The sequence below is a fragment of the Histoplasma capsulatum genome, genomic scaffold (genome assembly GCF_000149585.1).
Source record: "Histoplasma capsulatum NAm1 scaffold_2 genomic scaffold, whole genome shotgun sequence".
In the NCBI taxonomy this organism is placed as follows: Eukaryota; Fungi; Ascomycota; class Eurotiomycetes; order Onygenales; family Ajellomycetaceae; genus Histoplasma; species Histoplasma mississippiense.
Genome location: NW_001813981.1, coordinates 1,104,734 through 1,119,242, shown reverse-complemented (window position 1 = coordinate 1,119,242; position 14,509 = coordinate 1,104,734). Strand labels below are relative to the sequence as shown.

Below are 14,509 nucleotides of genomic sequence, written 5' to 3'. Positions count from 1 at the left end.
TATCCTTCATGTATTCACAAATTATTCGCCTGTGCTTCGAGCTTGGAAATATCCACTTTTTGTTGCGCAATTGTAGCACCAACATTGGCGTTGTCACGAACCAAGGATCGATCTGGCCCAATATTACCTTGGATCTGCTTTAGCGCTTCGAGATCTGCTTCTGTAAGGGTTTTCACGTTGACCGGGCGGAATGGCACGGGAGTATTAGCTCGAGATGTAAGGAACTGAATAGGTAGGAAAATCTGTTGTTAGTTGCGACTGATGGTAACGAGGCGGGGTAGGAATAAGGATTACGAAATGGGAATTGGCTTACAGAGCTGGCAGCGCTTAGAAGAGCTGTCAAACTAGCCTGGACAACGTCCTGGTGGATACCAACGCCCCAGACCTTCTCTGAGCTATCGGCGGACGTACACTCGATGTATGTTGCGGCCTTAGTGTCTCTATGGGCGCCGATGGCGTGTTCCTTGTAGTCAACGACGTCCAGATCAATGCCCAGGGATTTTAGGGCGTTTGCCAGGGGAAGAGATAGCACCATTGCCCACACCGACGATGGCGTGTTGTATGCCGTCGATTTCAATAATGCCAGCAAAGCGTCGCTTGAGATTCTTGGTGTTGAGTGCTTTGCCGGGTTCGGGGGGAGCGGGGGACTGCGAGCGGTCGGTAGTGATGTTATAGTCAACCAGGGAGAAACGGGCCTTGTGCTTGAGATGGTAGGCCTCTTCGAAAAGGGAGACGATTTCTTTGGGCAGGAGCTCACGACCAAGCCTGTCGGCTTGTGTCTGAATGACCTTGCTGAATGCGATTTGTAGTCCGCGGGGAAGATCCAGTTCGAGACTGCGAAGGATAACCCATGCAACACCACCCTTGCCGCTCTGTGAGTTGACCCGGATGATGGCTTCGTAGTTGCGACCGATATCTTCTGGGTCAATGGGAAGGTATGGTATCTGCCACCTATCCGCATCTGCTGCCTTGCTCTTTTCACGAAGCTGGAATCCCTTTTTAATAGCATCTTGATGACTGCCACTGAATGCGCAAACGACCAATTGTCCACCATATGGCCATCTCTCATTCACAGGGATCTTGTTGCTTGCCTCCACTACCTTTATAACGGAGTTGATATCGGAGAAATCCACTCCTGGGGAGATTCCCTGTGTATAGAGATTGAGAGCCAGAGTGACCAAATCGACGTTTCCGGTTCGTTCCCCGTTTCCGAATAGAGTGCCTTCAACCCGTTGAGCTCCTGCCATCTGTGCTAGCTCTGCTGCCGCGACTGCGCATCCGCGGTCATTATGAGGATGCAGAGAAACGCAAACTTTTTCCCTGTCAGAGATGTTCGTCGAGAAATATTCAATTTGATCCGCATAAACGTTAGGAGTGGACATTTCTACTGTAGCAGGAAGGTTAAAGATTAGCGGTGCTTCTACTGTTGGCTCCCAAGCAGCTTTCACTGCTTCACAAATTTCAAGCACAAAATCCGGGTCCGTATCCGAAAACGTTTCCGGCGAAAATTCGAAAAGCCACTCGGTACCAGAAGTTGAAGGATCGTCCTTAGTGATCGAGCGAGCGTATTTTGTACATCGCACAGCCATCTCCAGACTCTCTTGTTTCGACATGCCGAACACTATTCTGCGGAAGCATTCACTGGTTGCAAGGTAAAGATGGAGAATTGCCTTTTTTGCTCCCTTGAGGGAATCGACAGTACGTCGAATGAAGTCCTCCCGGCAAGGGCAAAGAACTTGCAGCCAAACATCTGCTGGAACCTCGCTAGGGCTTTCGACAAGACGTCTAGTGAAATCGTAATCTGTTTGCGAAGCTGATGGGAAGGAGATCTCAATTTCCTTGTACCCGATTTCTACCAGCATTCTGAAATATCGAAGCTTTTGGTCCCCATCCTGTAAACCGTAGAGTACGCTGGTTAGTCCAATTAAGAACAACTAAGCTCTGGAATCAAGCAGCAGCTCGGATTTCAGTCATACCATGGGGTCGACCAAGCTCTGGTTTCCATCTCTAAGGTCAGTAGCCAACCACCTCGGACGCTTGTTCAGAGTTTTTGAAGGCCATTGACGATTGGGAAGATCCAAGGGCTTGAAGGGCTTGTATTTTGTCGAGGGGTCCTTAAGCCTAATTGGGCTTGTTAGCTTCTCGGTTCGCAATAAGCTATAATAGGGGAGAGTGTAGCCCTACATTGGCATTGTGAAAGATTAAATTGCCTTGTCCGGGGGAGGCCTACAGGGGTGAGAGGATCACCGACAAGACTGCAATGTCGAAGAGGGATGGAAAGATTCAAGGATTGGAAAATTTAGTGGTTTACAAAGGATTGATCCACATGAACAAGAGCAGTTATTAAAGGGCATTAGGAATGAATTATTCTAAGCAGACATCCTATTGTTATTAAATTTCTTTTGCTGCAGTGAGTTAGTTGTCGCCGCAAAATTTCTGTTGGCCGAAATCGGGATGGCGGGGGACCGTCAAATCACGTGATATAAATGCCCTAATAAGTTGGCCTCCGTGAAAAGAACGAACAACAAAGAGTTTAACTACAAAGAACCGATGTTGGTGTTAAAAGTTAGAAAATGAATAAACGATAAAGCGGCTACCAAATAGTATTGTACGGATTATGAGAGGGATTTGGAATACCATCAGTTGCCCAGATGGTGTAAAGTACTACTATACTATACAGGCTAATGCGACTCCCCAACAATGCCATGATATGAATATTGACAATCTAACTGTTGTTATTGGCTTAGAAGTGTTCACCGCTTCAAGAGTTTCTTCCCTCCAGCTTTTGGTTTTCCTTTTCCTTTTCCTTTGTGGCCATCTTTTCCCTTCACTGGGCCCCGAACTTGGGTTTCGCGTTCGGCTTTACCTTTCTTCCATACCTTCCCTTCCCTCCTTTCGCGGTTGTCATCAAGTTTCTTTTTATCCTTCCCGCTAAGCTTTCCTTTCTTCTTCTTACTTGGCCCATTTAACTCTTCAAGAGAGCGCTGCTTAGCTTGCAATTTTTCTTTCTCGCTCTCAAACCAAGTCCGCTTGGGCCTGGACATGATCTCCTTCTCGTGATTAAGCAGATTGCTGCCGCGGGTGACTTCCATTTCCGCTTGAGCTAGCTGTTTCTCCTCCTTCTCCTCCCTGAGAATCTCTTGGACTTCCTCTTGCATCTCCTCCACTTTGGCGGCCCACTTGTCGGCCTCGGCCGTTTCAATGAGACGGCTTACGATTTTAGCTCCTTGCGCTCGACCAGTTTTCACGGCAGCTTTGACCACTTTCCTGTCCGGTTCTGCAGCCAAGGTGCATGCACGTCCTGAGCGCCCCGCACGTGCTGTACGTCCAACACGGTGAAGGTAAATTGCGTGCGATTGAGGAGCTTCATAGTTAATAACAGTTTCTACACCTTTGATATCGAGACCTCTGGAGGCGACATCCGTAGCGAGAAGGAAAGATACTTTCCCATCACGGAAACTTTCAACGCTTTTAATACGCTATTGACTAATCAGATTATATTTCCAGGTAGTTCTGGTAACTCGCTGGGGGTTGACCGCAGTACTTACCTGTTCTTGGCTCATGCTTCCATGAAGCTCCGTTACTTTCAGTCCCAGGAGCCCGAAAATTATGCGCACACGATGAGCCTCCTTTTTGGACCGGAAAAATACAATAACCCGGTCCTTATAAATGTTTTTGCAGAGGACAATGAGATAGCCCAAACGCTTCTCTTCTCTGCCAGGCCGTAATCTGACGAATTCCTGTATCAAGGTGCCCACGGTCTGCTTCTTAGCATCGACCATCAACCGCACGGGTCTACTAAGGCCGACTCGGATGAGTTTGTCGACGTTGTTTGTCATTGTAGCGGAGAAAAGCATCGTCTGCCGCGATTTCGGGATTGTAGTCAAAATTTCATTCAGCTCGTCAGCGAATCCATCCTCCAGCATTCGATCTGCTTCATCGAGAACAAGAATTTCCAAAGTATCGACTGTAAAGCTAGCGGAGTTCCTCATATGATCAATAAATCGGCCAGGTGTAGCAATAATGACATCGGGCCTCTTTTTGAGGATGTTCTCTTGTTCCCTCAGACTGAAACCTCCAACTAACTGGCAGAAGGTAATATCCGTGAACGTCGCAAGTTTTGTAGCCACGTTGTAACATTGAACAGCGAGTTCTCGAGTGGGCATCAGAATTGCAACACGACTGGTCGGGACTTTTCGAGGCCGATAGAGTAGGCGTTCCAAAATCGGAATAATAAAAGCACCAGTTTTTCCGGACCCTGTAACGGCACCACCTACAACATCTTTGCCAAGGAGCGCAACTGGTATCGTTTTTCGTTGGATAGGAGTAGGCGTAGTGAAGCCAACGGACGTGAGACCCCGTAAAATCGGTCTCGAGAGCGAAAACGCTTGGAAAGATTTTGCGGACTTTAAGTCACCGTTGGCCGATGGTTTCTCCTCAGGAGCAAAAAAGGATTTTTGTTTTTCGATTTCAGCGGCATCTTCACTTTCATCGCCGGAACCATCATCTGACGTAATGTCCTCAGGATGCGGCACTGGAGAAGCAACAGAGTCGTTATCGGAATCAGTATCGCTGGAGGAATCCGCTTCAGCTTCACCTTCCGAAGTGTCATCTAAAACCGGTTTGTCACTCTCTTCCTCTGATTCACTAACAGCTCCCATGCCAAATCCATCAGGAGCCAGAAGCTCATCTTCCTCGAAATCCACAGCATTCGCTAGTTCACCTTCATCCTGCGAATCAATCCCAGTAAACTCCTCTCCAGACCTTTCTTCCGCTTTCTTCTGTTCCTTCTTCTTTTTTACTAGTTTCTCCCTCATTTTCTGTTGCCTTCGGGAGATTATATCATCAATATCCACTGTCTTTTTATTTCCATTCCCGCCAATTGTAATACCGGAACGCTCATCGAGTCCCCAACCATCGAAGTCCTCGACCAGCTTCATACCCGCCGCCCCTCCAACATCAAATACAAAATCGGGATCCAACGCGCCATCGTCGTCCTCACTTACGTCCTGCTCAGTCTCGGAATCCCGTTCAAGTCCAGCATCCTTATCTGTCTGCTTTTTTGTCCTATCCTTTTTCTGGGCCTTTTTTGACTTTTTATTATGGGCTCCATTGGCAGTAGGTTCTTCATCCCTTTTACGTTTAGTCCCCGAAACTTTCAATTTTGATTTCGGTCGTTCCGCGGAAACCAGGTCATGGTCTCCAGCATCGTCCAGGTCGATATCGCCATTGAATAGGTTCGAGTCCTCGTCGTCTGATAGGGTTAGGATAAAATCATCAGTCGCGCCCCTTTTGATAGGAATTGGAGCCATTTAATCCACCTTGAAGGTGCGGTGTTTAATTGTCGCACTCCAAGGGTTAAAACTGAGGAATAAAAAGTGGAAGGGCCTTGAGAGCGAGAGCACATAGGTCCAATGTGTATCCCACATTGTCACTCAATTTGTTGAAAAAATTCCCCCAAGCTCTAAAGCGGTGTGGTGCGGCAGAATGCTCATGGCAGTGCACGTGACTGCATTCCGCTCAAGTTCGGGAAGCAAATTGGAAAAAAATTCTTAAAATTTCCTAAAATTTCGTAAATTCCAGAACCATTTAGAAAAATTCTTCCACTCTTAATATTGGGAAATTCTTCACAGTTTGTATCCTTGTATTAAATTAAAATGGGTTGAAGTATGTAGTTATCAAAGATATTTTTCATAAGTGATAACTGTTCCCCGTCAATTGGGTGGATATTAATGCCTATATCTAGTGAGCCTTCCTAAATGGCTTCTATAATTCACCAACCAAGTTAGTTAGTTAGAGGCTGTTGATTAATAATCCTTACTTCAACATCGACGTCACAAAATCTCGCGAAAACTTTCAAAAGCAGGACACTGATCTAAGACAAAATTATCATCGAGAACGAATCCAATTTGGCTGAAGAAAATCATTTCCAATAGGGCTTTTCCATACTCTGAGCTCGGTTCAAAATTGTGTCCCAATAACTGATTTTTTTGAGGTGCGGAGCCAGGTACCGTACACCGAAGCGGTACCACTACATCTACGGTGTTCGCCCGAAACACTCTTATTCTCCTGTCCAGAGGGCTCCTCGTTTCGTGGCGTTTTGTAATGAGAGCAAAGGAGTTTTGGCATGTGTGATGGATTCATTGTCGTGTTCTTTCTTTTAACTTCGCCGCGGTTGTTCTGTCGGTGTTTCTCCCACTTGCTGTTTAACTTGCCCCAATCTAAGGAACGGAGGCGAGTACGTAGTGGCGTGGTAACCATCCAGCACTTCGTGGATTTTGCACACGGATGCTGTGTTTGTTCAAGTGTCATTCCCCTCGCCTTCTTACAAAAGACAAGAGTATTATTACTAAGTTCAACAATCTCTAACAGTGGTCTGACCGTAACAGCCCAGAAGATGGAACTTGTCCTCCTCGTTGTTAGTGCGACATTAATTCCTGTCTGTGCGATACTCTAAGCAGGAGACAGCATTCTAACTTTTGAATCCTTGCTAGGGCTTGGGTGTGGCGACAGGACTCCGATGCGGGCCTAGACCAAGATCGAGTTCCGCGAGTTATAAACCCGATCGTAGGGCCGAAGAACCGCTGAACGTCAAATGTGACAGGGACATGCACTTATTGGTGGATTCCCCTTGATGAGGTCCTCTCGACAACGCCTCAAATGAAGCTTATTTTCTCCGTTACTTCCGCCCGATGGTGTTAATGTGATGGGCAGATTGATCTACTGGCTCACTGCCCACAACGAAGGTTTTTTCGCGAAGCATTGAACACGGCGTATTTCTTCTATTGACCCCGCCGCAAAAGGCTAATGTGGCGGGAGAAGGAGAATCATTGGCCGATACCCCTTAACGAAGTTCTTGTGCAAGCACTGGGTGAAGGTACATGAATCGTTGGTCCCCAGTGCGAGCCACAGAACCCCTCCGCTCCTTCTGTTATGGCGCGTGGGAGAGGAGCAACCCGGTTGCGACGATTGCGACGGTTTATTCCTCATAAGCACGCCGTTCATAACGTTCTATAAAGTATAACTCATAGTTTTACGGCATCTGGACCTTCTCTTGACCCAAGAAACGTGCAAGTGCGAGAAAAAATCCATGCCGAATCTGATTCCAGATATTCAAAACAAGCGGGAATTTCAAGGGACAGCGACCAATCGGCAAGAAAAACGAACCAGGAACAGGAACATGGGTTTCCGGAATTCAATATGGATCTGAGAAGTTTTATCTGTGAGATTTGTGGGTACGACCTCTAGAAACGAATCTCCGGAAACGAATCTCCGTTCTTGCATTTTGAACTTCCACCCCTTCTCCAATTTTCCACTTTTTGTTGCAGTGGGATTTTAGCTCGATGGAGGGGATTCAGAAAAGGCATAAATAGGAGGCTTCGTCGCCCTGGAATGTTGAATCTCTTTTGTATCACAATTCTCTCTATCAATTCATCAACCACATTCATTTCTCTCATTTTTTTGAGATTCGGAAGCTGGCCCTTCTTTCTTTCTTTTGGATATACAATCCCTCTTTTATTGCGTACATACCTTATACCCCATTTGAATCATTTATACCTTTCTACTTATTGTAGATATGCATTCCCTTAGTCTTCTCTATCTCATTGCCGCAGCTGGGTCTGCCTTGGGTCATATTGAAATGAGCGAGCCCGTCCCTTTCCGCAGCCGATTCGGCTCTGGTGGGGACGTTGACTACAGCATGACCTCCCCTCTTCTTGCAGATGGTAAGTTAGATATGTCCAACTTTCACATCCACCCGCACGAAAACTAAGATATTCACCCCTAGGCTCCAACTTCCCATGCAAGGGCTACCAACACGATAGCGTCAGCAAGCCTTCAGCCACATACAAGGCCGGAGGTTCGGGAGAGATTAAACTGGTGGGTACTGCCACTCATGGCGGTGGATCCTGCCAGATCTCTCTCAGTTATGACCAGGGCAAGACCTTCAAAGTCATTGAGTCAATCATCGGCGGCTGCCCTCTGGCCATGCAATATAGCTTCAAGATCCCGTCATCTGCACCAAGTGGAGAAGCTCTCCTCGCATGGACGTGGTTCAATAAAATCGGTAACCGGGAGATGTACATGAACTGCGCACCGGTTAGCATCGAAGGAGGCAGTGGCGACAAGGCTGCCTTTGATAAACTGCCAGATATCTATGTTGCCAACGTTGGCAATGGCAAGACGACCATCGAGGGCCAAGATGTCGTATTCCCAAATCCTGGGGATGATACGACCGGGACTGACAAGCCTTCTGGAGATGCTCCTGCCGGGTCTAGCGCTGCTGGCAACGCTTCGGCTCCCGCTGCCGCTTCCGGGGCAGCATCCACCCCTGACGCCTCTCCAACAGCTTCGCCTACACCAGCTGCCAATACACCAGCTGCCAATACACCAGCAACTACTCCAGCCCTGCAAATCAATGCCAATGCCGCATCGTCCGCCGCCGAGACACCTTCGCCTTCAGAATCAGTACCAGCTTCAGAGTCCACACCTTCGGATGCTTCCCCGGGTATTGGAGGCTCTGATAACTTGCGCATCACCTGCAATTGTTCCTCCTTGCCTTAAGTTTGGAAGGTAGTGACATGGATTCAATGTTGTGGGGGGTTAACGAGCTTAAGGGGCTTTTCTTTTTCCTTTTCCTCGAATAGTTATTGATGGATTTGATAGTATAGGATTGGAATAGAATACTTCAGTCACTCGTTAGAATAGATAAAGATTAGATAGAACACAGCTACTAGTTCTACTTTCATTTCTGTTTCAAAGTTCGATATCCGTTTCCGATTCTTTCCCTCCTCCCCGAATCCACTTTTATCCCCAGTAGCACCCTGACCAAATACCCCCTCCGCCTAAATCCACGATAGAATTGCCTGTCAACCCTAGAACAGAATAAGGTTGTAGAGCATGTTAACTTGAAACTGTCAGCCACGGGGATTTGTTCGGTTGATTCTAGATGATTTGACTAGTGGCATGTGAAAAACGTAAATTGAGTTTTACTCAGCACGCAACGAGAAAGTTGGATGTTACTTTTGAGTTTACCGGGTACCTAGGTTTCCGTTGTTCTTGCAATACTATCTATTGAGAGGAGACTAACCTCGTACGCTTTCCATGCTGTTTAGCAAATCCGACTCTTGTGACAGAAACTAGCAGGTAAGAAAATAGACCAGTCTGCGTTGAAGCAGATAGATGGCCCTGGTATTCATGAAACGAATTAAAATAATCGTATCAAGTCAAGCAACAAAACAAGACAAAAAAAAAAAAAAAAAAAAAAAAAAAAAAAACAAGGGCGCATTTCACAGTGGGTGGATCCAAACAAGCTCTCAGGAACGAACGATCGTATGGGAGTTTAACAGTGCTGTGAGAGTAAAATGACGGATGGATATCGTATTGGGTGATGTCATGACTCGATAAAGTTACAAGTCGCCACCTCGGTGTCGTTTTTGGGAAGATACCTGATGTTCCGAACCAAGTAGCTGGAATTTAACCTAAAAGTTTTGAAAATCAGCATGCCGCGTGTCCATGAATAACCGAACAATTATGTCCCGGCGTAGTTGGTTCTCACCATTTCCCTCCTTTTATCCCTGTGCCTTTCAATAGGGCTTGTTCATCAAATCCGAATTTCCGCTCTAGCCATTCTTTCGTCCATAGGTAATCAGAATTGTTGTTGGCAACATGGTGGAGAATGAATATTAATCTGGCGAGTTGACGGTTTTTACCCGCACGGTACACACCAGTCTGTGCAGCAGCGCAGTCGAAATGATACCCCTGGTTAGGGTGGTAGTCAGAATCGCAGATTTCCAGTAATTTGTCAACGAGGCAACTTCCAACGCCTAGTCGGCAGTATTTAGGTTCGACAAAAAGTTCCAGTTCTGCGGTGTAGCGGTTAATAGTGGCGGGACCTGTGAAGTCACTTGCCAGGATGCAACCAAAGATTTTTTCTTCCTCCCCATTCAGGGCATGGCCTAGACGTGGCTTCTGCTCGACAGCAACGAGAGCTGGGAATTTATCCCGCTCACATTCGTCAATGCGCTCCTGCAAATTGCCGAAGGAAAGCGGCTCCAGGTCGACACAGCGGACTGTGTTCTGAATATACCAGTTGAACAGTTTAAGCAAACCCTGCAGGTCCTTCTTCTCGATAGGTCGCAGGTACAGATTTAACTTTGGGGAGTGCGGATTCATTCTTATCGTGAGGGTTTGGAGGTATTGTTGGCTGAGGCGCATTTGCATGACCATTTTCTTCTTCTTCCATTTAGCTTCTTGTCGTTCCTTTACGAGGCGGGTATTCCAATTATGAATATATCCACTAGCTGTTTCGTGCGCGTGTGCAGCACTTTCTTGATCAGTCAGGTCAAGGAATGAGATAGGTGACTTTGCTCGTGAGGCAAACATGCCGCGTCCATTGGAATGAAAGCGTGCATCGTTGAACTCCGGGCTGTCTGTATCAACCCGGGCACGATCCGATTCACTAATTGTTTTCAACCAGTTCTTCAACCTATGAGTAAATTCCTGACCTGAGTGGGTGTCCCAAGGGCGGTGTTGCCAGTCCACTACTGGCATAGAAAAATTATCACCTCCTGAAATAAGCAGACTTCCATTCTTTTGTTGAGAAGATTCTGAATTACGCCCTGAGAAACGGGTACGGGATTCAGCCATATCAGAGGAGCCACCATGATCTTGCGCTTCGCCAGTGGGCGAATTCCTGTTTGACGGATAATTTCGCAAATGCGAAAATACTGCATTGTCTCGCTTGGTAAGAGCAAGGGAAATTTGTTTGGCAATTGGCGATGTTGGATCATTTCCCTCTCCCTGGCGAGCAAAGTCAAGTGGGGAAGGCTGTTTCATTGCGTGGAGATCAATGCCGCGGATCTGCTGGGCAATTTTCAGTTTTTCTTCTCTCTTAAGTCGCTCCAGTTTGTCGCTAAGGCAATTTTGCTTTTCGCGACCGGCACCCACGAAAGATTCGCTTGGAGGATCCAAAACCATCGGGCATTTCTTCTCTCGTGGTTTAGTAAGTGGGGGAAATTTGGGTGGTCCAAGAAAGGTATGTGCTCTCCGCATAGCAGTATTGTCACTAAACGAGCTAATGGTTCTGAATTTATTCAGGGGACTGGCGTCAGAGCACTCCAAGGCAGTCGAGCTCCTCCCCTTAAATATTTTGTTTAGATTTTGGACGGCTATGCAAGGCTGCTGTCCATTTAACGGAGGAGCTGCACTATCTGGAACATTTGGGGGTTTGGGTCGGAGAAGAACTTCATCGGAACCACCTGAATAATCTTTTTTTATTTAGTGAGTTTTAAGGCGCCTCGATTATGTCGATATTAAAGAAGGCAAAGGCCATGGGGCAATTACCTGTAGAGGACAGGGAGAGAATTTTCCTCTCCTGATTTGGCTTGCTGGGCGTGATTGTCCCTACAATATAACTTGTGATGAGTATGTTGAACAATTTCTGTTACGCATTGTCAATTAGCCTCACCGCTATTCATTTCAGTAACAGGGTCAGAATCAGAGGCAGGCTGGATTTCTATAGCCGGTGACTGCTGTTGGCTGCAGCAGTGGCCAGAGTTTGTCGTGTTATCCTTTTTGGGAGTTCGCTTTTGGGTACGGTCAGCTGCTTCTTCTGAGGGTATGTCCACTGCAGCAGATTTGCCCATGGCTATATCTAATGTCGCAGGGCTTAATTTGCCTGGTTCCTGTGGGCTGAGTGCTCCCAACCCAGAATCACGCTCCTGATAGGGTTGTTTCTGGACGACGGAAGGTTTGGCCATGGTGAAGCTAGTCCTTACTTCATGTGTTGGTGTTTGTAAACCGGTTTGGGAATTCGCGGAAGACAGCATCTGGGAAACTTCATCGCGAGGTTGCTGTATCGCTCTGTATTTTGAATGCGAAGTAGCCTGGAATGTTCTGAAAGAAGTCAAGATTTCGCTCCATTCGTCGGCGGATGAAGGGTATTTTTCGTCCTTTGACATCCTGAACCCTTCCATTGTCAGCGTGTAATGGCGTCTCCTTAGGTTAGTTGCTTCGATAGGTTACCCATACGCTTCCTTGGGAACCGCAGGGTCAGGTTGCTTTGTTCAAAAGCGCTTGGGTTCAAATGACAAACCCTCCTACTGCCCCTTACCTTTAACACCAGTTGTCGCCAAACTCCTCCGGCTCGCGGATTTCCTATTAATACTCTAAGAGTGAGTAGAGGATAGATAGAGTGGATTTTTCAGATTCACAAAAGAAAGATGAGTGTACCCAGTCGATTCAAGGAGGATCGGTTCCTGCTTCGAGAATCATCTGCAGTGAAGTGGCAATAAGATGGAATATGTAGAATCCCGAGGTCTCTTTGCAGAAGACATTTAGATCAACAAAACAGAACAGAAGGTTCCCCCAATACCCAATGATTGGTTGGTGGGTGCCTGGCTGGAGATGGTGAATTGAGGAACAATGTCAATGCAGCTGATATCTGAGAGAAACCATGTCCATGGGGACATGTCTGCGAATGAGACGTAATAAGAAATACACAAGATTTAAGATGAAAAATCAATCCAGTTAAATCTTCTGCCGGCTTAGATTCTATATTGTGAAAGGGAGATGTTGAGGAAGAAATGGGTTCACTGCACGTATGGATTTCAGGGATTGGTGGTTGCGATTGGGCTAAGCTAAGAAGCCTCCGCGAAACAAATAAATGTTGCTTGAACCTCTGCAACATCGAAACACCCGAGACAGACACCCGAAAGAAAATAATCCAAAATGCTTTCTATATTACGAAAGGCACGGCTGAAGGACAAGGAGATGAGGGCCCTGATGCTGTAAGTCCATTTTCCATTCATCATGCCTTTGTTTAAGCCTTTCTGCTGATTTGAAGAAGAGGGCTTGACAATGCTGGCAAAACAACCATCGTCAAGAGGATCATGAATGAAGATGTCACCACCGTTAGTCCAACACTGGGCTTTATCATCAAATCTATTGACTTCCAAGGGTAAGCATAGCTTGCTATGTCAAGGAGGCAATTCACGAAACCCCAAATGAACTAACCGCCTCTTCTACCAACCGAAGGTACAAGTTGAACATATGTAAGTTTCCGTCCCAGGGCAGAAAAGAAAACAGAAACTCTAATCTGACTATCCTTTTATTCTTTCCTATGAAGGGGACGTTGGAGGGCAAAAGACATTGAGATCCTACTGGAGGAATTACTTCGAAAAGACTGACGCTTTGATCTGGGTGGTTGATGCAACGGATCGAATCCGAATCGATGACTGTAGACAGGAACTTGCTGGGCTTCTTCAGGAGGAGGTGAGAAATTGCAGCCAAGCTGTTCATGCGCACTAGTAGAGAAGGCCCCGAAAAGTGCTGATCGAAAATCCAAAAGCGACTTATGGGCGCTAGCTTGCTCGTCTTTCTGAACAAGACCGATGTTGAAGGGGGCATGGACAAAGATGAGATTCGAGAGGTATGTGTCCGGGCCTCGCTCCTACATCGTTTAATGTAACAAATATGAATCTTCTAAATGACTCTTTTACGGAAGGGTAGGCGCTCCAACTTGATGCGATCAAGACCCACAAGTGGACAATATTCCCATGCAGTGCAATGACTGGGCGAAACTTGAACGAGGGGCTCGAATGGGTGGTGCAAGATGCAAAGGACAGGCTTTTTCTTTACTGATCCATTTCATTTCACTCTTTGGGATTCTTCTTATTCCTTCAGGAAATATGGTCTTTATATCGCAGCCTACCTGAAGCTGTCATCGTGGAACTCGGCTTAAAACCGCGCAGCTACGAATAGAACGGAGTGGAATTATTAATGTGGGCTTGTTGCAAGAGGCACACTCGCCTTTTCTGATTGTTATGTACCACGTTCTACGCGGATGATGGACGAAACCAAGATTCGTAGCCGAAGCTTAAATGAAATGAGAACAAAAATAAACAAACATCGCGTCTCGAAGCACCAAAAGTGGGCTATAGCCATTCACGGTGATGACATATAAAACGACGGAGCCAACGCGCTTCATAGCTGCTTGCCCAGACAAGCTTCTTATTGCCCCCGATATTCGGCCACGCCCTGCTAGCTGGCTAATTATTATCCTTACCCCTCGTAGATTTTTGCCAGATCTAATTATGTCGCGGTTCGTCGTGGTTCCTGGCTCTTAGCCGAGCTTTGACGGGGTCTCGAATTCAACATGCGAACAGTTTCTTCAACGGCGCAATCATCAAAACAGCTTGCCTTCCCGTAGTATCTGTTAGACAGCAATTGATCAACCTTGACATGTAACTTAAAGCCATGATTTTATAAAGCCTCTAATTTTAACTCCTCGTGTCCATTGGGCAGTTAGCCGCATTATGTAAGACACAGCCGATCTTAAGCACAGAGCAACATGAAATACCACACGGTCTTCCCTGCCCATGCCAAACAATTTCCTGGAAAAGACCTGGAAACAAGACAGAATACTGTTAATTTCTGATGCCTCATAGTCAGCGTCTTGTGCAAGGTTTTCTTTGTTTTTTCTCTCTTTTGTTTGATTTTTGCGGGTAGG

General features: G+C 46.6%; 4 protein-coding genes across 4 annotated transcripts; 2 read left to right on the top strand and 2 right to left on the bottom strand.

Annotated features, from left to right (window-relative positions):
- Window positions 1-14: 14 nt before the first annotated feature.
- Window positions 15-5,312, bottom strand: HCAG_02428 (2-isopropylmalate synthase; the record flags this gene model as incomplete). Its single annotated transcript, XM_001542207.1, has 7 exons — window positions 15-242; window positions 314-463; window positions 543-1,892; window positions 1,977-2,157; window positions 2,598-2,725; window positions 2,880-3,479; window positions 3,549-5,312. 7 exons carry the CDS (start codon window positions 5,310-5,312, stop codon window positions 15-17), a joined length of 4,401 nt encoding a protein of 1,466 aa, XP_001542257.1.
- Window positions 5,313-7,576: 2,264 nt separating this feature from the next.
- Window positions 7,577-8,562, top strand: HCAG_02427 (predicted protein; the record flags this gene model as incomplete). Its single annotated transcript, XM_001542206.1, has 2 exons — window positions 7,577-7,724; window positions 7,787-8,562. 2 exons carry the CDS (start codon window positions 7,577-7,579, stop codon window positions 8,560-8,562), a joined length of 924 nt encoding a protein of 307 aa, XP_001542256.1.
- An 829-nt stretch (window positions 8,563-9,391) lies between these two features.
- On the bottom strand, window positions 9,392-11,759 carry HCAG_02426 (predicted protein; the record flags this gene model as incomplete). The annotated part of the gene is made up of 4 exons (XM_001542205.1): window positions 9,392-9,479; window positions 9,557-11,258; window positions 11,344-11,403; window positions 11,468-11,759. The coding sequence occupies 4 exons, from the start codon at window positions 11,757-11,759 to the stop codon at window positions 9,392-9,394; spliced, it is 2,142 nt and encodes a 713-aa protein (XP_001542255.1).
- A 970-nt stretch (window positions 11,760-12,729) lies between these two features.
- Window positions 12,730-13,641, top strand: HCAG_02425 (conserved hypothetical protein; the record flags this gene model as incomplete). The annotated part of the gene is made up of 6 exons (XM_001542204.1): window positions 12,730-12,788; window positions 12,848-12,958; window positions 13,036-13,052; window positions 13,127-13,272; window positions 13,349-13,429; window positions 13,510-13,641. The coding sequence occupies 6 exons, from the start codon at window positions 12,730-12,732 to the stop codon at window positions 13,639-13,641; spliced, it is 546 nt and encodes a 181-aa protein (XP_001542254.1).
- Window positions 13,642-14,509: the final 868 nt, after the last annotated feature.